The 23,628-nt window shown below is 42.3% G+C and overlaps 2 protein-coding genes across 2 annotated transcripts; both read left to right on the forward strand.

Moving 5' to 3' along the window:
* Nucleotides 1–5,243: 5,243 nt before the first annotated feature.
* oscp1a (organic solute carrier partner 1a) lies at nt 5,244–16,937 on the forward strand (the record flags this gene model as incomplete). Its single annotated transcript, XM_084312442.1, has 11 exons — nt 5,244–5,355; nt 6,441–6,470; nt 7,188–7,342; nt 8,518–8,685; nt 11,704–11,784; nt 11,885–11,988; nt 12,602–12,730; nt 14,528–14,582; nt 14,700–14,839; nt 14,949–15,009; nt 15,308–16,937. The coding sequence occupies 11 exons, from the start codon at nt 5,244–5,246 to the stop codon at nt 15,431–15,433; spliced, it is 1,161 nt and encodes a 386-aa protein (XP_084168568.1). The 3' UTR covers nt 15,434–16,937.
* A 252-nt stretch (nt 16,938–17,189) lies between these two features.
* Nucleotides 17,190–22,626, forward strand: lsm10 (LSM10, U7 small nuclear RNA associated). Its single transcript, XM_084312671.1, has 2 exons — nt 17,190–17,329; nt 21,404–22,626. The coding sequence occupies exon 2, from the start codon at nt 21,407–21,409 to the stop codon at nt 21,821–21,823; it is 417 nt and encodes a 138-aa protein (XP_084168797.1). The 5' UTR covers nt 17,190–17,329; nt 21,404–21,406; the 3' UTR covers nt 21,824–22,626.
* Nucleotides 22,627–23,628: the final 1,002 nt, after the last annotated feature.

Raw genomic sequence — 23,628 nt, forward strand, 5'->3', positions numbered from 1 at the left:
TGTGTGTGTGTGTGTGTGTGTGTGTGTGTGCCTCCCATCTCTCTGTCTCCGTGTGTGTGTGTGTGTGCCTCCCATCTCTCTGTCTCTGTGTGTGTGTGTGTGTGTGTGTGCCTCCCATCTCTCTGTCTCTCCGTGTGTGTGTGTGTGTGTGTGTGTGTGTGTGTGTGTGTGTGTGTGTGTGTGTGTGTGTGTGTGTGTGTGTGTGTGTGGTGTGGTGTGCCTCCCATCTCTCTGTCTCTCTGTGTGTGTGTGTGTGTGTGTGTGTGTGTGCCTCCCATCTCTCTGTCTCTCTGTGTGTGTGTGTGTGTGTGTGTGTGGTGTGTGTGTGTGTGTGTGTGTGTGTGTGTGTGTGTGTGTGTGTGTTGTGTGTGTGTGTGTGTGTGTGTGTGTGTGCCTCCCCTCTCTCTGTCTCTCCCTCCTCCTATGCTTCTATTTATTTTCCCTGAGCCATTTGCTTAAACAGACAAACAGCTTGTCCTGAACAATAGGCCCAGACAATGAAAATAACCTCTTTCATGGTACTGTGTGAGAGGGGGAGAGAGAGAACTTCAGTTTTACTGTACATAGGTGTATTAGTCTGTAAAAGGTAGCAATAGATTAACATTAAACTCTATTCAGTTGGATTTGTGACACTGTTTTGATTCCACATAGAAGGGGTCGGACACAATTCTATTGTGTGCTTTGCTTTAAAAGTGTGAGGAATCCAGGGAATGATCTTTGAGTAATGGACATTTTAGCTCACCAATGTACCTGTTGTACAATGTGTCTGTTGCTGCGATGCTTTGAGGTCCATCATATGGTTTAATTTTTCTGGACCCTTCTAAGGTTTCTCCCCTCCCTGTGGTGCTTTTTTCCTATTGCTAGGTTTTTAGTGAGTTTTTCCTTACCTTCGCGTGGGGTATGTCTGGGAGTGTTGCATTCATTTAATTTATTTATTTTACATTCTATTTTGGGTTTCCTGGTCTTTGTTTTTTATTTATTGTATGATGTTTCTTCTTGACTTGTTTAAAGAAGACGTGTCCGGCCCATGGGGACATTAACGTGTGTTGTCGGGCCTAAATTAGATTTGATTTGATTTGGATAATATTTGTCATTTTGGTTATTTATTTTATTTAATAAACATACATTTGCACAAGGCGAGCATATCTGTCCACTCCAATGTTGATAAGAATATTAAACACTTGAAAAATATCCATTTAAGGTACATTTTTAACAGACAGTGAAAATGTACAATGAATAGCGATTAATCACACTATGGACAATAATGCGAGGAAATTAACTTAATTTCCGATTGCACTTAAATATTTTAATCGATTGACAGCCCTAATTCTTATACATGTTGGATATTTGTAACTACTCCACTGTATGGTGTATATTTCTTTAGTTTTACTTACAAAATGAAAAGCCAGACATACTGATGGATCTCCATGCTCTCAAGATTTGGCTGAACTGTGGTCCAGTGAATCCCCAAAAGAAGGTCTTCTCTCTCTCTCTATCGTCTTCAGTGCATCTCTCTCTCTTTTGAAAAACAAGATGAACTTATGAAACCAACAAAAAACTGACCGTTGTCCAGCTATCTTGGGGAGCGACACGTGAAGTGGTCAGCAAACGAGTTGGTCAGAACAGCTGTGGGCCTTCGAATACACTGCTGTAGATCGCAACGTGCACCAGTAATGAAATAGATAAGCAGCCGTTAATTTGCATCATTCTACACTGTCATCTTTCATTCCGACAGCGAGAGACAGAGAGGGTGTATTGTGCAAAGTAGCACAATAAAAAGTAAAGATAGCGAGTAAAACTGACTTTTACAATCATGGAAATTAAGTCGATTCAATAGAGCATAATTTCCATATCTGCTTCACTTCACACACCTGCATGAAACTGCTCACAAACACAAACCGGCACAAGAACAGTTTCTACCCACAGGCAGTACACCTGTTGACTGATGAACAGTTCATCCGCTCATTACTGGACTCAAACGAGGGGCGACAGTGGCTCTCGGGAGGTATGAGCAGTCGTCTGGTAATCCGGATGTTCCCGGTTCAATTCCCGCTCCTCCCGGGCAGCGTGTCCAAGTGTCCTTGAGCAAGACACAACTGCTCCCGATGAGCAGGTTGGCACCTTGCATGGTCACCTCCGCCGTGAATGTGTGAGTGAATGGGTGAAATGTGTCTTCTTGACTAGTGACAGGGGCGACAGTGGCTCAGGAGGTCGAGCGTTCGTCTGATAATCAGAAGGTTCCCAGTTTGATTCCTGCTCCTCCTGGGCAGCGCGTCGAAGTGTCCTTGAGCAAGACACTTAACCACTAATTGCTCCTGATGAGCAGGTTGCCACTTTGCATGGTTGCCTCCGCCGTCGATGTGTGAGTGAATGGGTAAAATGTGAGGAACAAATTATAAAGCGCTTTGGATAAAAGTGCTATATAAATGCAGCCATTTACCATCAAATGCTGCTACAATGCTTATAGTCACTTTGCTGCACCCTCGTGCATCAATATAATGTATTATATGGTGTACTTATTTATATTTTTATTTTATTTGTATTTACTTATACTTAGTGATACTTGTGTTATTGCACAGACCGTTTTATTGTATATAAATAACTGCTTTTTAATTCTGTTAATTGTTGCTTTTTAAAATTAATTCATGCTGTGGAGCAAACAGAGAGTAAGATTTCCATTGTACTTGTTGCATATGGCAAACTATCTGAATCTGAATCCCTGAAGTATTCCTGTGAATCAATTGTACTGCAAGTGTTGAGTGACAGTGTAGGTTAGTTTATTAGGACAAGTGCATGACAGTAAGGTTAGTTAGGGTTAGACTTTTTAAAAAATTTAAATAAAATAAAATAAAATCTTATTTCAGATAATGGTTGAAGAAGTGCGTCTTTAGTCGACGGCGAAAGATTGGATGGGTTTCTGCTCGGCTGTCCTAACTGGGGTGGGTAGTTCATTCCACCATTGTGGGGCAAGGACTGAGAAAAGGCAGGTTCTCCTTGATGACTTGATGATATGTAGGGTGATTATATTAATGGGGTCTCACAGTGAGCTGTGGTGTTCCACAAGGAAGCATACTAGGACCGCTACTCGTCCTAATTTATGCAAATGACATGTCGTCAGCCTGTGACTGCAACTTGTTCCTGTTTGCGGACGACTCAGCCCTGCTGGTCTCTGACAAGAACAAGTTGCAGGTTGAAAAAACCCTCAGCTCGGAACTAGGCAAAATCTGCATATGGCTCGCTGATAACAAACTATCATTACACATGGGCAAAACAGAGTCCATTCTCTTCGGTTCAAATAGCAAACTCAGCAAGACCGACGGCTTCTCAGTTACAGTGGGTGACAATATTGTCACAAGGAAAGACGAAATTACCTACCTGGGTTCCATCCTAGAGGCAAATCTTTCCTGTGACAAAATGGCATCCAATGTAATAAAAAAAGTCAACCAACGAACTAGATCTTGTACCGGATCTCCTCACTGGTAAACAAGAATACCCTGAAGACTCTGGCAGGAGCACTCATTCAAGGGTACTACGACTATGCGTGCACCTCATGGTACCAAAGCACCTCAAAGGCGCTTAAAACAAGATTACAAACATCACAAAACAAACTGGTCAGACTACTACTTGACCTTACCCCCAGAACCCACCTCACCCCTACCCACTTTGACAACCTAGGATGGCTTAGAGTAGACGACAGAGTACAGCAACTTGCAATGGGCCTGGTCTACAAGATACACTATACGACTAAGGTACCCATGTACATGTCAAAATACTTCCCAAAGGTCAGTGAATACCACAACCACTACACCAGAGGAAGCTCAACAAATCATGTTAAACCCAGATTCGGCTCAAACAAGGGACTAAACACGTTTCGCAATTATGCCACATCAATGTGGAACGCCCTACCCAAAGCTGTAACGGAATGTGAATCCCTACCCACATTCAAAACCGCTCTTAAAGAGCACCTACGGGAGGAGGCTGCAATTCGAAACTGGCCACCGTAAATGCCCAAAACCCCCACCACCTCCTAATGTATGTGTTGTGTCTGTCCACTATGTTTGTTGACTTGTTATCTCCCCCCCCCCCCCCTTATGTAAAGCGACCTTGGGTCCTCTGAAAGGCGCTATATAAAACGAAGTATTATTATTATTATTATTATAATAGACAGTCTCCTCCCCACCGCATGTATATATTCCTCTCCCACCCACCCACCCACCCCCTCCTAATGTACAGTCCCCTCCCCATCATATGTATATACTCTGTCAGGATCTAGGGGTAACAGTACTGTATATTTGAATACCGTTTATGTCACAAATGTATCAGTACTAAATACCTATATGTCCCTATGCCATAAATGTCATGTATTTTGTGTATGTCATAAATATCTATATGAATTGAAAATGGGGGACCCTGATGGAAACAAGACAAACGTCTTTCTCAGGTCTGCATCCCCTTAACAATTGTGTGTATTGAGCCGTACTGTATTGTACCCATTGTACAATCTGTTAAATAAAGTTTTCATTCATTCATTCATTCATTCAGACAGTCCCTTTGGCTTTTTATCTTCCCCCTCCCCCCTCCCCCGTTCTCGCGTTATTTTCTTCCGTAGCCGCATTTCTGGCAGACGCTCTCTGATTGGCCACTGACTGATGCTCTCTGATTGGCCACTGTGACGAGCTGTGTCTTGCCCATTTCCGCGTCGAACAGCCTGCAAACTACCTGGTGTTCTATCGCCACGCTCTTCTAGACAAACTCTAACCTTAACCAACTTCGAAAGAGTGCCTAAGCTTAACCAGTGTAGAAACAGGCGTCGGCCAATCAGAGAGCGTCTTGCCAGAAATGCGGCTACGGAAAAAAATAACGCTCCGTGCCATAGATATATATATATATCTATGCTCCGTGCTCTCAAAGTACCGGAAGTGTTGCGGTAGTCTAAACAGAAACGTCACACTTATCTCAGCCAATTAGCTTGTAGGCGTATCTGACCACGGCTGATCCCCTTTAGGACCACATGTCGCGTTTTAGGAAGAGGAGGAGGACCAAGCTGCAGAAGAAGCGATATGATGAAATCAGAAGGCTGACTTTTGATGCTGGTGATGGCATTCCACAACAGGAACAATGAGATAATTGTCTACGACATGATTGGAGCCTTTTGTCTACTCCACATTGCTAAATTGTTAGCCGTTGTTGTTGTTAGCCGCCTTCATCTTATCTGCTAGCAGATAATCCTCTCATCTTGCGAGATGTCAATGAGAACTCTCCCCCTGGTTTTCATTAACCTCGGTGGAGAAATGCTTTACATACTGGATCATCGTCTTCAAGCTCACAACACATCTGATGACAATTCACACAAAGGTAGAAAGATAGCTAGATGATAGACTAGCCTGGTAGTTGTGTGTGTGTGTGATTGATTGATTGATTGATTGATTGATTGATTGATTGAAAACTTTATTAACAGATTGCAGAATGGGTACAATACAGTACAGTACAGCTCAATACACACAATTGTTAAGGGGATGCAGACCAGAGAAAGACTTTCGTCTTGTTTACATCAGGGTCCCCCATGTTCAATTCATCAGGACATATATGACATGCATGACATACAGATAGACAGTACTGCTCAATTCAATTCAATTCAATTATCTTTAATGACCACCCAGCCAGGCTGGTGGAATTTGATTTCAGTGCAGCATGTTACAGCATTGTTCCAACATAGAACATAGAACATATAACATCACTTACATTACGTACATACTACATTTATGACATACCAGATTTGCAAATACTGCGTGTGTGTGTGTGTGTGTGTGTGTGTGTGTGTGTGTGTGTGTGTGTGTGTGTGTGTGTGTGTATGTGTGTGTGTGTGTGTAGCAGGCAGGTAGGTATAGTCTAAAACCAACAGTAGCACCAAACTATCCCATGCCTTGAGCCTACCGTAGCTGTAGCTGTCAGTTAGCTGTCAGCTTAGCTGTCAAACGATTTCCCACATTGAGAGGAGTGCGGAATCGGGCACCTCCCTCAAGAAAATGTCAAGTTAATTTCCTGCAACTTTACAAGACAAAACTTGTCTTGACTTTAGAAATCAATGTTGGTGTATTGTCTTGATGGCTATCGCAATAAGTAGGATGATACACTGGACTAAAATATGAACTGACCCCTCTTAATCTGACTGTGACTTTTCAATTCATAGGAGATGGGAAATTGCTGAACTTTAAATCACAGTACAACATTGTACAATTAATATTGGCTGATTTTAAAATGGCAGTGTCACACACATTTTCAAATATAAATTAAAAGACAAATTCACATTGTTTGGACCATAGATATAATGCAGACAGTGCCCCCAACTGCCCATTGCTTAGCTCATACCTATTAAATGTAATATGTATAATTTGGACCACTCTTTCATGCTCTCATTGTGTTTTGTTGTTGTTTTGCAGGTGTATGGTCAGATAATGACAGAAAAAAAGGTATATTATGTGTCCTATTGTAGTGTAGTCCCCTGGCATGTACGGACGCCACTGGCTGCAAAACTGCAACCTGATGTAGGTCATTATAATATGATCTTCAGCATGTAGCGTAATGGTTACAACTATTAGCTTTTATAACAAAGTTAATTGGGCCATGTCACCTTCAGTAATAATAATAATAATAATCAATAAATTATATATAGCGCCTTACATAAGGTATCTCAAAGCACTTTACATACATTGCATTATATTAGGCATACACTCTTGAATAGCAAACCCCACTCCCCACCGAATGTATATTTATTTCTTCCACCCACCCACCCCCTCCTAATGTACAGTCTCCTCCCCATCATATGTATATAATCTCTGTACTTAGGATCTATGGGTAATGTATTTATTTTGCATATCATATATGTCACAAATGTAACAGTACTATATACCTGTATGTCATGTATGTCCCTATGCCATAAATGTCATGCTGTCATGTATGTTGTGTATGTCATAAATGTCACTATGAATTGAAAATGGGGGAGACCCTGATGTAAACAAGACAAAAGTCTTTCTCTGGTCTGCATACCCTTAACAATTGTGTGTATTGAGCCGTACTGTATTGTACCCATTCTGCAATCTGTTAAATAAAGTTTTCATTCATTCATTCACTCTTTGTCGACCAGTCAGAACGAACCGCTTTCTCCATTCCTGTCCTTTCCCCAACAGTTATGAATGACATCATTGGCACCATCTTCGCTAAGTCCTTCATGGACGAGCTGCTGCAGCCGCAGGTGCTGTACTCTCACCGGACGCTGAAGACGGTGCTCACGCGGCTGGCACACGCCTCCATCATGCGGCTCAACCCGGCCAGCATGGACAGGGTACGCTGCTGCTGCCCAGTGCCCACACAGTGGACGTATGTAGCTGAGATCCAACTCTCAACCGTCTCCTTGGCTTTAGTGACAGTGGCTCAGGAGGTATAGAGCCGGGTCGTCTGGTAATCCGGCGGTTCCCGGGTTCGATTCCCGCTCCTCCTCCCGGGCAGCGTGTCGAAGTGCCCTTGAGCGAGAGACACTTAACGCCTAACTGCTCCTGATGAGCAGGTCGGCACCTTGCATGGTCGCCTCTGCCTCTGCCGTCGGTGTGTGAATGTGAGGAGCAAATTGTAAAGCGCTTTGGATGAAAGCTGCTATATAAATACACCATTTACCATTTAGTGATACTCAAACCTCTTGGTATTGGGGACCAGCAAGTGTCCTTTTGTCTCTGGAACCAGCAATGGTGTTGGTATTGCCACATTTAAGGACCACTAGATATATATTATATATGTATATATATATATTTTTTTTTTTCTTTTTCCTTTTTACATCCAAACCAAAAGAGTTGGAATAGAGAGTTTCTACACCTCACAAAGGACTATTCTGTAACGACCCGATGACCAATATTTACCCATGCCCTGAGTTTGACAATCATTGTTCAAGAGATTATGGCAATTTCAGTATGTTGGAGTTTATTGTCCGTTTTAGGGCTATCCTCCACAAAATACATTTCGACTAATGGTCTATGATTCTTTTTGTCGACAAATCGATTATTGTTTCCCGCATGCAATCATGCAGAAGAACCTCTTTAAATCCATAATTTCTCAGAAAACAACTCATTCAGCATGGAAGAAAGCATAAACTGAAGTCTTGGTCAACTTAGATCACACAGAGCGATTAATCAGTGGGGCGACAGAAGGTAGAGCAGTCGTCTGGTAATCCGGTAGGTTCCCGGTTCGATTCCCGCTCCTCCCGGGCAGCGTGTCGAGGTGTCCTTGAGCAAGACACTTAACCCCTAACTGCTCCCGATGAGCAGGTCGGCACCTTGCATGGTTGCCTCCACCGTCGGTGTGTGAATGTGTGAGTGAATGGGTCAAATGTGAGGAGAGCTTTGGATAAAAGCGCTATATAAATTCCATTTAATAACTTGTCATAATTATCTATCATGTCATCCGCATCTCTTCATTTGCATCATTACCTCTCTGTATCTTCTCTCTTCATGCTCCTCTTCCAAACAGCTTTATGAGCTGATAGTCATGGCTTTCAAATACCAGCTCTTCCTCTGTCCGCGGCCCAAAGACCTGCTGCTCATTTCATACAACCACCTGGACAACATCAGGGAGCTGGTGAGAGACACTCCGCAGGTCCTGAACCAAGTGGACGAGGCGCATCGGAGGATCATCGAGGTGTGTATTATGGGATGCAGTGTTTCCCACAGCATGCCCCCCGGAACTTTTTTTTTGTTTGTACATCTTAAAGTTAAATGCATCAATCTGGTGCACTTTGAGAGTAAAATAAAGAGGCTAGATCTATGATGAACTTTGTGCTCAAAATCGACTAGACTAGAGCAGGGGTTCCCAAACTTTTCAGGCCAGGACCCAGAAAATAAGGCGTCAGAGAGCCGCGGCCCAATGCACATCGTCTGGCTTTTTTTTTTTTTTTTTTTTTTGTCAGGTGACCAATTTTTTAAGCCAAATATCACTTCAATCCTATTAAGTTAGTTCAAGTTAGTTATTCATTTATATGTGCTATTTATGAGAGGGCTAACTTGTTGCAAAATAATAATGATAATAATAATAGTCTCATTAAAATACTATTGTTGCTTCGGTTGTTTTCAGCATTTTATGTGCATAATCTGTTATTTAGTTTGAAATGTTCGTTGAAATAAGTAGATTTTTCGTTTTTGTTTATTTATTAAGTTAATATAAAACCATATAGTCACATTTTAGAATACAATAGAATATAATTTTAGAATACAACTAGAAACACTGTCCTGGCCTGCTTCTAAGTTCAGTGGCCTAAGAAAAAAAGAAAAAAAAAAAAAAAATGTTAATCATCTCGCGGCCCACCCATAGCTGCTCGCGGCCCACCTTTGGGTCGCGACCCCGACTTTGGGAACCACTGGACTAGAGCATACATTTGAGCCATCAAAGAAATGAAGCAAAAGTGGTTACCTGTGTTTAACTGGTTTATTTTTTAGAAAATAAAAAAATATACTGGATTACTATTACGACTACTACCACTGCCAATACTACCGAAGATACATCCCTATTGGCAAACTTTATATATACCCTTTTTCTTTTGGTTCATTATAAAACTGGCGGGACAAATTAGACTGTGGCGGGCCGCAGGTAGATAGGTAATTAATGGGAAACACTGGGATGGCTTGGTGTCTCAAGACTCTTTATCACCACCCCTGCTTAACACTTTGCTTAAAGGAACACACCCAACATTATGGGAAATGTGTTTACTGTCTTCTCTAGAGTCAGACAGGAAAATAGATTATGCCAATTTTCTCTCTGTGCCTTCAGTAGAAAGCTATCCGGCTGCCGCTGCAAGCTAGCCTAGTTTATCACAAATTCATCAAAAACATCAAAGAGAAGCCGCCTATCCTCTGCCCTCGCTCCACAATGGTGTAACGAACTTCCCGCCACAGTTAGGACGGCCGAAACCCCACCAACCATTCGCTGTCGACTAAAGACGCACTTCAATCAATATTTGAAATGAAATATATTTTTTTAAATAACACTAACCACCTTACTGTCCTCTACTGTCATGCACTCTTCCTAATATACTAACATACACTCTACACTGTAGCACTCAAGTTTGAACACTTTGATGAACATTGTTACTCAGCTGATAGAGGTGTGCCCTTCCTGCTGATTTGTCGTACAGAACTTGTAAGTTGGATAAAAGCGTCTGCTAAAAGTGGTTCCCAAAGTCGGGGTCGCGACCCATAGGTGGGCCGCGAACAGCCACGGGTGGGCCGCGAGATGATTTAAATTTTTTTTTTTTTTTTTTTTTTTTTTTGTCAGGCCACTGAACTTAGAAGCAGGCCAGGACAGTGTTTCTAGTTGTATTCTAAAATTCTATTCTATTGTATTCTAAAATGTGACTATATGGTTTTATATTAACTTAATAAATAAACAAAAACGAAAAATCTACTTATTTCAACGAACATTTCAAACTAAATAACAGATTATGCACATAAAACGCTGAAAACAACCGAAGCAACAATAGTATTTTAATGAGGCTATTATTATTATCATTATTATTTTGCAACAAGTTAGCCCTCTCATAAATAGCACATATAAATTAATAACTAACTTGAACTAACTTAATAGGATTGAAGTGATATTTGGCTTAGAAAGAAAAAAAAAAGCCTGACGATGTGCATTGGGCCGCGGCTCTCTGACGCCTTATTTTCTGGGCCCTGGCCTGAAAAGTTTGGGAACCCCTGTTAAATGACAAAATGTAAATGTAATGTAAATTTATGGAAGCGGATACGGACCAGCTTGCCCAGCTTACAACTCTGGGAGAGGTGTTTTTGGCCAACAGCTAGGCCTCCATTAATTTGTGCTAAGCTAGGCTAGCTTGCAGCCGGATAGCTTTCTACTAGAAGCACAGAGAGTAAATTGGTATCTATTTTCTTGTCTGACTCTGGAGAAGACGGTAAGCACATTTCCCATAATGTTGGCGTGTTCCAAAGCATCCAGCTAAAATGCATTACATAGGGATGTTTATAATGACTTATGATACAGTATGGGGTTAATTAACACATAGCCTATACCAAACTAAATCGCAGCTGCAGTTTCTAATTTAGTTCAAAACCAAATAGGTTGTTTCCATTACTTATCTTTCATCTAAAATTTCTGCCAGTAATAACATAGAATAGAAGTAGAATAGAAGTACTTTATTGATCATGAGGGAAATTCAGCACTATACAGATCGCTCACAATAAACATTTAGGCAGTCAAAAATCTAAAACAAGAATAAGAATAAAAATACAGTCAAGGATATACATTCTAAAATATGTATATACATTCTAAAATATACAGCCAAAAAATATACAGTAATATACAGTCAAATGTAGGCCTACTGTAAAAATGTCCAGGAAGATATGCATAAAAACATAGTTTAATACATCGTTTCTAATTTACTTCATGAAGAGTCTTAGCCTGTAATACAGTGTAACAGTATTCAGCACAGCGCATTTAGAAGTCAAGCATTACCCACTCTTGATATCTGCTTGCAACAGTTGAAATGTAACAATTCTGGAAACTATTATAATATGAACCCAACATTTTGGACCCAAACTAACTACTAGTCCATACTGACTGAGGATCACCCCTTGTTGCCATCCGGGTTTCAGTGTTGAATCTTGCATAACCTGTTCCTGCTCTCTCTCTCTCTCTCTGCTTCAGGTGTACAAACCTTTGTCAGAGGGAGAATTCCAACTTCTCAGGCAAACGCTGCTCATATTTTTCCAAGACATGCACATTCGCGTGAGTCCATGTCAATATTGATAATCAATATAATTGAGATTGAGGGTTAAACTTGGGATTTTCATCCGCATTTTTTTTTTTTTTTTTTACTTTCATCTAGGTGTCACTTTTCCTCAAGGAAAAAATCCAGAATCCCAATGGACGCTTTGTCCTCTCGACCTCAGGCCCAGTGCCCCATGGGGTAGAAGTCCCGGGGCTAATCAGGTAATCTAGCTACTTGGCAGCAACATGGCGGAGGTGTTAAATTCATAGTCAGTATTACGTTACCATTGACTACTGTAAAGTGCTCGTTGTCTTGTCAATGAAACATAATATGAAACGGTAGCCAAAGTAACAAAAGAGGTTTAATTATAATAATTACCATGGTTGAAGGTGAAGGGATAACATAAAAAGCATAACAAACAATGGACAGGACTGTACAGACAGGATCAGCCACCACACACAGGGGAGAACAGACCACATATGCACAAGGGAATGACGAGAACAGAAACACAGCAAAGAACTACAAGACCAAGACAGGGAACTACAACCAGACATCACACATCACACTGGGGAACACCTGATCAGGGTACAACACATGAAGACAGGATACAAACACACCCACACGTAACAGTCAGTATCCACATGTAAGTAACTGTATCTGGCCTTGGCACAGTTGACTATTTAAAGAGAAGGGAAGCCATTGTGCAATCCAACACGAGCGGTGAGGAATTCTGTTGACAAGCATGCTACAAATTGCAGGCATTTTCCCCCCTTGTGTTTACATGGCCACACAGCCAAATTGGATGTGCCATCGCCCTCCTTTATATTTCCGCAGGATGTTTAATAAGCAAGGCAGAGAAGTCCGGCGGTGCGAGTTCCCCACGGAAGGCTGCTACACGAGTGCCGTTAGAGCGGGATCCTTGGAGCTGTCTGGGGACAGAGTGGTTAGACTCGGCCACAACATGTACGTACCGAGCTGTAGCTGAATGAATGAAAACTTTATTTAACAGATTGCAGAATGGGTACAATACAGTACGGCTCAATACACACAATTGTTAACTCTTTAAATGCCATGCCTGGTTTTCCATTTTACCGCTTGAATGCCACCATCCGCGCCAATGTTAACGTTAATATCGCCTAATCTATGTTTTAAATTATGGCTATGTGTCTAATCTGCCCATCGCATTATCAAAGACTATGTTCCAGACAGTGCTGTGAAGGCAGATTGTTTTTTTATCGCGTCGTTGCCGTTTCAGAGCAGTTAGAAAAGCCCCCGTTTTGATATAAAAAACAACTCATTCTGGAGCATTCTATGAAAATCGTCTTTTAGTGGAATATTCCACAACGTTGATATTCGTCGGCCTTTTTATGAATCGTTTTCAAATAAACGCTAGATGATCAATATTATACGTGCACGCACGCACATTACGGCCGCGCGCGGACAATCGCCTTGTTGATTTCCTCTCGGACTTTTACAGTGAAAACGAAAGAAGAGATTTCACAAAACAGCTTATAACTTCATCAAAATTACTCTGATTATCCTACCACTGATAACATAGAGTCCTTACCTGACATCAGATGGTATCCAACTGGTATATTCCAATTCCTGATCACCATTCGAAAAAATCGATACGTGTATGGATCCAACGCGACACAGTGGTTCTCCATGATCCGCGGAGATCTGAGGCTCCAGAATGAACTCTAGTAACCCCGGCTGGATCAGTGAACTGGAAAATGTGGAGTACCGGATTTTTTTCCCCATTCATTTTCATTGAGTCCATTCCAAAATCACTTATGTCATCTGGGAGACGACAGGGGGCGCTTTTTTCCACAGTGATCACCGGCGCAGCTCGGCAATACTCGGGTAGGCTCGGGTGATGCAAAAATTTTTCAGATCGCAAAAAAAATTAAAAAAAAAAAAATTCCGAGAAATCTCGTGAGTGGCTAGCAACCACCTATAAAAAAACACGAGAAATCTCGTGAGTGGCACTGAAAGAGTTAAGGGGATGCAGACCAGAGAAAGACGTTTGTCTTGTTTACATCAGGGTCCCCCATTTTCAATTCATAGTGACATTTATGACATACACAACATACATGACATCATGACATTTATGACATTTATGACATAGGGACATACATGACATACAGGTATATAGTACTGTTACATTTGTGACATATACGATATGCAAATATACAGTATTGTTACCCAGAGATCTAACAGATAATATATACATTACATTTAGCTGCTAGCTAAACGCTGTTAGAGCGGGATCCTGGAAGCTGTCTGGAGACAGAGTGGTTAGACTTGGCCACAACGTGTACGTACCGAGCTGTAGCTGCTAGCTAAATGCTGTTAGAGCGGGATCCTGGGAGCTGTCTGGAGACAGAGTGGTTAGACTTGGCCACAACGTGTACGTACCAAGCTGTAGCTGCTAGCTAAATGCTGTTAGAGCGGGATCCTTGGAGCTGTCTGGAGACAGAGTGGTTAGACTCCGCCACAACGCAGGCACGTGCACACATAGAGCCCAAAGGGTGCTCGAGCACCTGCCCTTTTGTGCCTCATAAAAAAGTGGCCTTTTTATGGCAAGTTTTTTTTCTTTTTTTGCTCTTTTTTTTCAAGTTTAAGTCAGTGATAAGTGTCTTTCAAGGATAAGTGAGCTCCTGCACTGATTATTATATTTCAATATTTGATCACCAAAACCCCCCAAAAAGCATAAAAAGTGGGATGTATTGTTGTATGATGTGTGTTTGTGGATCACAGGTACTGTGTGACCCAACCAGAGGAGACCCACACATCCAAGAGCCACTCCATCAAGGTAAACATACAAATAAATCCTATTGGACACTCACAACTAGATCATACAAGGCCTCTGGCTCATGTGAAACCCTATATATATATACAGTATATATACATTACCTTCATTGTCCTTTAGAGAGACGACACCCCCAACCCATTGGCCAAAGAGGAGCTGAACCTACTGGCCCGCTTGATGGCTGGCATCATGGCGGATCAGAACACTGATGTGGGCTTCAGAATCAACCTCTTCGCTACAGACAAGGAGGAGGAGGAGGCGTGAGTTGGTTGTGTTTCTGAACGAGCACCTTGACACTTTGTTGATCGTCAGGGTAACAGAGAAGAGTGATGATGAGTATTTCACAAGACTGTCTTTTTCTCTAACCAGGGGAGCTTCAGGTGGAGCGGAGGAGCCCTCATTCGGAGTGATAAACATTCAAGCAATGCAGGTATGATTTGGGTATAATTAGAACTGCCACTGATTTCCTGAATCGATTCTGACTCACGAGGTCCTGATTTGATTTTTGATTTCCGATTCAATTTAGATTAGATTCAATATCAATTTGGATATTTCAGTTACAATACCAACTTTGCTTGGATATGCTGTTGTGGCGTTGCACCTTAAATCAAATGCTCAAAGTGTGTGTGTGTGTGCGTGTGTGTGTGTGTGTGTGTGCGCGTGTGTGTGTGCGTGTGTGCGCGCGTGTGTGTGTGTGTGCGTGTTCGTGTGTGTGTGGTTTGCATCAGGACGTGCAGGCTAGTACTGAACTGGCTCGGATCGCAGGACAGTTTGCCGATCAGGAGGAGCAGCCAGGGCAGCCGAGCAGCAGCAGCAAAGGAGACGACCTGCTCGCCATGATGGATAACCTCTGATTCAAGTTCAACCCTACATTACATATCTGCCTAATATTCTGTGAGCCCTACGTTCACTCAACCCTAAGTTCCCTCAATGCGAAGGTCCAACTGCCTAATATTCATTCAGCCCTACGTTCCAACTGCCTAATATTCAGTCAGCCGTATGTTCCCTCAACCTTAAGTTATATCTGCCTAATATTCAGTCAGCCGTATGTTCCCTCAACCCTAAGTTCCATCTCTCTAATATTCAGTCAACCCTATGTTCCCTCAACCCTAAGTTCCATCTCTCTAATATTCAGTCAGCCGTATGTTCCCTCAACCCTAAGTTCCATCTCTCTAATATTCAGTCAACCCTATGTTCCCTCAACCTTAAGTTCTATTTGCCTAATGTGTAGTCAGCCCTAAGATAAGATATTCCTTTATTGATCCCCTTGAGCCCCAGGTTCCCTCAATCCTATGTTCTATCTGCCTAATATTCAGTCAACCCTATGTTCTATCTGCCTAATATTCAGTCAACCCTATGTTCTATCTGTCTAATATTCAGTCAGCCCTAAGTTCCCTTCAGTCTAATATTATGTCATCTCATGTCATTTCCTCAGAACTTTTTTTCCTCTTTTTTATTTTAGGTCATAAGTTCCCCCAACCTTGACCTTTGTCCCCTTAGCCTTTTGTCAATTTATGTTGAGGGAACAGTCATGCAGTCAGTGGTCATAACGAAACGATGAACCCCAGCAGACTAGATGGTCACAGTAATGGAAATAATCACCAATATCCCCAAATAGTATTGTTCTGTTTTATTGCATCAAAAATACCCTATTTCCATGTGACTCGCATACATCTGTTATTACTTATTACTATTAAATATACTATGAATTCCAATCGTGAAGATTTATATCAGCTCAAAAAAGGAGGGGGGGGTGAACTGAGGGCTAAAATCCAGTTGCAATAAAAGTGGCGTTTGAGGACACTGGGTTGAAGTGGCGTTTGAGGACACTGGGTTGAGGGAGCGCTTGGGTTGAAGGGATACAGGTGGCAGGGTCCTGCGTGTGTTTGTTAGTTCCTTCATCTTGGTCTGGTGATCACTGCCTTTCAAATCCACGAAGGAGATAGAATAATCCCTCGGGTCTGTCTGTCAAATACATCAGTGTCTTCACGGTGAACAAGCACTGTGCACAGCTGCTTGGTGTTTGTGTTCACTGTATGAATGAATCTCAGGTAAAACAACATTGTCTGTCTGTGCATGCAGTTCTGTTTGATCTGTGTAAGTAGATATTCTACGCAGCACTACCTCTGGTATTCATATAATTATTTATCATAATATGATATATAATATATGAATATATTATAGCTTATGATAAATAGCAGCCTATATGGAGTGAGGGGAGTAACTTTGAATTGAGTTATTGCACTGCATAGACATGATAAAGATTTTATGGAGTACAAACAATAATTTGGAAGGCGGGGGTTGGCATTTTAATGTCATTCATGTTTCCAATTACTAGCACTTTATACAAATAAATAAAAGTCATGAAAGTATTTACAAGTTGTGACATCAGAGGTACATTTTCTTTTATTTGGTTATGTTAGCTGATGTTTTCAATTGATATTCTGTGGTTCAATTTCTTTTGCATTGATTTTCTTCTTCTTCAAAAAAAAGAAAAGTAACTTGGGTTAGCCACTAGAGAGAGCTAGAGTGCATGTTGAATTAAATCTGTGTGCCGTATGAAACGTCATCAAACTGCGCCTTTTCCAAAGCCTTTGGTCGAAGACGGGAAGGACCTATATCCAACAACTTTGCTTTAGTAAAGTAAAAACAACTTTCCTGGTAGAAAAGATATGTTGACATTTCCATAGTTCTTCTTTCATACAAGTAGAAAACCAATATCGTCACATGAATGGACTAAAGTAACGCAGGTAATTGTCTTTTTAAAATGCGCACGTGTAACGTACTAGCCTACATGTCCCACTGTCAAACACCTCCGGCCAAACAGGAAGTCAACTAAACTGATTGATTGATTGATTGATTGAAAAGTTTATTAACAGATTGCAGAATGGGTACAGTAACAGTACAGCTCAATACATACAATTGTTAAGGGGATGCAGACCAGAGAAATACTTTCGTCTTGTTTACATCATGGTCCCCCATTTTCAATTCATCATATGACACACACGACATACAGATAGACAGTACTGCTACATCTATACATTTATGACATACCAGATTTGCAAAAACAGTGCTGTTTGTGATACTTAAAAAATCCAGAAAAAGAGTGTATATACATTTGACATAGAAACTGTACATTGGAGGAGGTGGGGTGGGGCTGTACATTGGAGGGGGGGGTTGGGTAGGGGGGGGACACTGTACATTGGAATACTGACATACATTTGACATAGAAACTGTACATTGGAGGAGGTGGGGTTGGGTGGGGCTGTACATTGGAGGTTGGGTAGGGGGGGGGGGCACTGTACATTGGAATACTGACAAGGCCATACTTGGTCTATTTTTTTTTTAAACTTCATTTTTTTAGCGTTTATTGCTTTTCCTGGTCAAGCATGACCGACAGATGCAGGGTGAAACGGGAGAGAGAGCAGGGGAAGACATTTGGCAAATGACGGCGGGTCCGGGAATCGAACTCGGAGTCAACCGATCCGTGACGCAGCACGGTACTCCGCGACGCAGCGCGGTACATGGTGTGCTACTGGAGCACGGCCATACTTGGTCTTTACTGTACAACTGGGTTAGGAGTAGGACATTTGTAGGGGCCAGTTTCGAATTGCAGTCTCCCGTAGGTGTTCTTTGAGAGTGCTTTTGAAACTAACCGGCGCTAACTTTATATTTTCCTTAAAATATTCCTTTAACACATTGAATAAATAATAGTATATTATTGTTGTTGCCATCCCCATATTTTTTTGTCTCTTTAAAAATTATTGAAAAAAGGTATAATTTAATTTAACAACGTCTGTGTGTATCATTGTTTATTCACTGTGTCCAACAATGAATGCAGCCATAAAGTCTATAATTTTCTAATAACTAGCTACATCACTGCGGGTACCATTAGTTTATGTAATGTACGTTCATTCTTTGTTACACACATTTGGTCTTTCGTGACCTGTTGCGGACAGTGTTTAGGCTGACGTTACACACCACACCGTGACTGTTCCCAGACCACAGCTAAACCCTACTAACAGAGATTTGAAACACTGTCAGCAGCCAGCTGACAAATAGTAAATACAGGTATTATTATTATTATTTCTTCTTCTTCTTCTTCTTCTTCTTCTTCTTCTTCTTCTTCTTCTTCTTCTTCTTCTTCTTCTTCTTCTTCTTCTTCTTCTTCACACATAATGTGTATGGAGCAACTCCACATCAAAAAACCCATTGGTTTAAACAAAATGAATAGACACATAAACAAAATATATAACAAAAAAAAGAAATATATTTTTTTATAAGAAATTTGAATGTTGATTTAGAATTCGAATGCCAACGTAACATACGAAGGTCCGAACGTTCAAACGTTAGGGCTCAGCCCTAGTATACGCAGAGGACCCTGAGTAAGCATGAGTGATGTGGAGTAGCTGTACTATGAAGACCAGAAGACGGAGCGGAGGATGTTCTGCTCCAAAGGTGTGGACCCTGTCTGGTACCACAGTACAATGAGAGCCCAAAAGGCTGAGGGAGAGACAAGAAGAGTACAAGAAGGAGGAGAGACACCAGCAGTTCCAGTACAAGACTCTAGACAATATTACTGATATTCTAGAAACTGGTGAGATTTCCCGGCAGCAGCAGTGACGAAGAGCCAGAGGGCAGAGCCCAAAAGCAACGAAAGACTTCTGAGACTGACGTGCATGATCAGCTTCAAGAGATGGGTGAAGACAGTGAGGTTGCAGGAGAACCCAAGGGAAAGAATAAACTCTTCATGGATGCAGCTCAAGCAGACACGGATGATCCACTACCACAAGGGTTTCGGCACGTATAGACTAGGGGTGGGGGGGAAATCGATACATAGTAGTATCGCAATACTTTGCGTGGCGATACAGGGACACCAAGTATCGATATTTAATTATAAATTTTTTTGTATAAGGAAGTTGCATTGTTCATTTAAATACCTGTAATAGTACAGTAGTCCACACACACACATGTGCATTCAGTTAAGTTGGAATATGACACAAACAGTTCAGTTTGTCAGGTACATGCAACACAGATTACAGTGTTTACGTCTGTCTGCTTGAGAAAATACCATGTTCTGCAATAAAAATGATTTGAAGTGAGATGAACAGACTGAACTTAATTTTATTAGATAAAACATGTTGACAAAGTTTTACTTTGCAGTTGAAAAAAGGTAATAAATAAAATTTGATAAAAAAAAATAAAAAATTATTCGCAATACTCAGCGTATCGCGATATATTTGGTATCGCGATACTATCGTATCGTGACGCAAGTATCACGATCGTATCGTGAGGTCTCTGGCGATTCCCACCCCTAGTATAGACCACCGCAACACTTCCGGTATTCTGAGCTCATGGAGGAGTGCGGGGGGAGAAAATTAATGAATGTTGATTAGAGCCTTGACGGAATTTCCTCGATTTGAATATTCGTGACCATCGTATCGTTACTTATGTGCTGATGTTCAAACTTCTCTTAAACCATTGTTCGTGATTCTGCCTAAAGCCAGGACTCAACAGTGCACGTTTCACCTGCATTTGATAACTTTAGTTATTGACGTCAACTCCAGCTGCAACTGTGAGGAATGGAAGGGTTGATAGAGAGGCATTTGATAACTTTAGTTATTGACGTCAACTCCAGCTTCAACAGTGAGGAATGGAAGGGCTGATAGTCTCTCTCTCTCTCTCTCTCTCTCTCTCTCTCTCTGCTACTCTTTTTGACATGGATTAGTAAATTGTATGTAATTAATATGTCATAGTAACTGACTGGTGGTGGGTGTTATATTTCAAGTAATAAAGTAGCTATAATGAGTCGATAGATAAAAAGCAGTAATGGCATGTAGGTTACTCATGTACAGTAGGCATCCACATTCCACACTACACAGCATTTACAGACACAAATAAACTTCATGGCTCATCTCCTACACTCTGGGTATTCAGTGGGTGGTGACAGAGGCAACTACCGATGTGACCTAAGGATAGTACCGCACTTACTCATCAAACAGGTCAATCATTTTGAAATGTGTTTTGGAAACAAACAAGTGTGAACTGTGAAGGTAACATCAATAAACCAAAAACCAAGTCAAGAAAATATGACAAAGCTCATCTCGCTCTTGGCAAGATTTCTCAATATTTTTGAAAAAGCACAGTCTGTGTCTATTTAACTGTATTGTATGTTATTGTTCTAGCAAAGGGATTGCACAAGCAGAATGTTATTGTTTATTTAAATAAATATAAACTTGGCCCATTATTTAGTCGGGGCAACGGGGTGGCCAAAAACATGTCCGTCTGCCGGGGGGGGGGGGGGGGGGGGGGGGGACGACAGAACAGGTTTGAGAACCACTGATTTAAGCCCAGCGGTTTGGCTGGAATATGTCGGAGAAGCCTGTTGAATCCTGATTATGTTTTGGGGGATTCTTGCTTGCTTGGTGGTCATACTGTATGAGTAAAATTTGTACCTGGTTGTTGTGAGTTTGTTCTCATTTCTTTGGTGATGATGATGACATTGATTTGGGCTATGCGACGTATATTTGTGATGCAATTAATGGATTCTAACTCTCAAGTGTTGATCCTTGTGTTAAATCACTTTATTCCACCCAATAATTTACTGTCACTGTGTGAATATGGGGCGGTTATGTCGAATGACAATATAGGCTAATAATAGCCCTGGTGTCCTGGTGACTCCACAACCATGGTGCTAGTCATTGATGGCACTGAGGCCTTATAGGTGTAACGGCCCACCACTGCGAATGGACGTACATTTACCACATTTAGTGACTAAAAGTGTTTAAGCGATTCAAAATTCTTCTCCTCTCATCCGCACACAGACCATGGCTACACCTCATCCCACGGAGTCGGAAGGCGTGGGCGCGGCGCCGTCGGGTCCGCTGGACGTGATCAACTCCATCCGGGAGCGCACCATCGCCGAGAACAGCCTGGTGGTGCTGCTGCAGGGCCTGCACGGCGAGGTGGCCACGGTGGACCTGCGGGACGAGAGCACGGCGCGCGGGCGCGTGGTCAACGTGGACGCCTTCATGAACGTGCGCCTGGCCGACGTCCTCTACCGGGACCGGCGGGGCCGCGTGGCGCACCTGGCGGACCTGTTCGTCACGGGCCGGAACGTGCGCTACGTGCACATCCCCGACCACCTGGACATCACCAAGACCATCCAGTGGCAGCTGGACAAGATCCGCCGCGTCCGCAACTTCACCGGAGGCAAGAGGGAGTACCTCAAGAAAAATACTTAACTTGCTTGTTTGTTTGTGTTTTCTTTCCGATAAAGGAGAGGGGAGCCTGGCTGGGACCAGTCCAAAGTAGGGCTGACCCCTATTGGTCGATAAGAGGATTTCACCCATCTAATGAACACACTAGACTAGACAAATATCAAGATGTATCCATCAGTGGACCAATTGCATGCTTTTGCAGAGGACAAGAAGCCTTCAGTCGACTCCTTCAGACATTAAGCACCCCCCACAGCCCAAATGGAATGATAAAAAAGTTTTATTTTTTTTAAGTCTACCAATAGTCTACTAACGGCAAATGTTGGCCAATCATAGTCGACCATCCAAATCCTTAGTCGGGGACAGCCCAAGACGCAGAGAGACAACTTTTTTTTTTCTCCCCCATGATTCAGTGATAAAGACTTAACCCAAGCAGAGCACCAGGTGGCTCTTGTGCAGGTTTTGACTGTTCTGTGTATTGTTTTTAATCAGGATTACTGGTGGCAGGCCTTTCACGTGCCGGAGCCGGTTCCCGAACGTAATCTGGAACCGGCCGGCGCGTTCACACACCGGGAATAATTGGTTCGGAACATGAAAAATCGGTGCTCAGTGTTTTCTTAGAGGGCCGAACTGAAGCCTCCGTCATGTTCCGAACCGATTAGTGTGAACGTGCCGGCCGGTTCCAGATTACGTTCGGGCACCGGCTGGTGTGACAGGCCTATGGGGGAACCTTTGCTTTGGTTCAGAATGATACGGTCCATTTCTGCCTGTTTTATCGAAGTAAATGGGTAATTTTCTTAGGAATGTATAGAGACTGTAAATAAAGACTTTTTTTTTGTTACACTACTTAATTTGGACCTACTACAATTTCTTTGCTTTCTACTGCATATGGAATATGTATTGTTTACCACATTAGGCATTTTTTTAAGCTATGATAAAGCTGTTTGAACATTGATCAACAGCGAGTGAGGAATATTAGACACAGAGGGGATATCGGGGCTTGGCTGTGTCCACAGCATGTTCTGTTTTTATACCACGGACATGGAATAATCCTGGCGTCCACCACACTGCCCATCTGTCTGTCTGTGGAACCTGCCCAAAGTCCACACAACTGCCCACAGGCCGCGCCAGGGAAAACATTACTCACGATCAATACCAGTCTGCCGGTGGAGGGGAAAGCAAACAGTGGCAATTTCCACAGCTCGGCTCTCTCCACCCCTCGCTAAACCCGTCTCTCTCACTCTCACCCAGGAGACCCCCGCCGGCGCACTCTCTACCCACTGCGACTGGCAGCCCACGGAGCAGGGTTTAACTTATAGACCACCGCAACACTTCCGGTATTCTGAAATCATAGGGGGAGAGAGCGGGGGGGGGAGAACATTTATTAATGTGGATGAGAGTCTTGACATTAAAGGAACACGCCAACTTTTTGGGGAAATTCGCTTATTTGCCATCTACCCTGGAGTTAGACAAGCAGATACATACCATTTTTTAAAAACTGGGCTTTTGAGGCGATGAAATCACTGTGCCCAGCAGTGGTTCGGCAAAAAAAAATCTGAGTATGTATCTGCTTAGAAAACTAAAATGTCTATTTTTTTTTCTCCACTTGGTAAATACACAGGTCACAACATGTTTACAGGGATTACTGGTGGCAGGCCTTTCACGTGCCGGAGCCGGTTCCCGAACGTAATCTGGAACCGGCCGGCGCGTTCACACACCGGGAATAATTGGTTCGGAACATGAAAAATCGGTGCTCAGTGTTTTCTTAGAGGGCCGAACTGAAGCCTCTGTCATGTTCCGAACCGATTAGTGTGCGGGGGGGGGGGGAGAAC

The sequence above is a fragment of the Notolepis coatsorum genome (assembly GCF_963971535.1).
Source record: "Notolepis coatsorum genome assembly, chromosome: 4".
Taxonomy (NCBI): Eukaryota; Metazoa; Chordata; class Actinopteri; order Aulopiformes; family Paralepididae; genus Notolepis; species Notolepis coatsorum.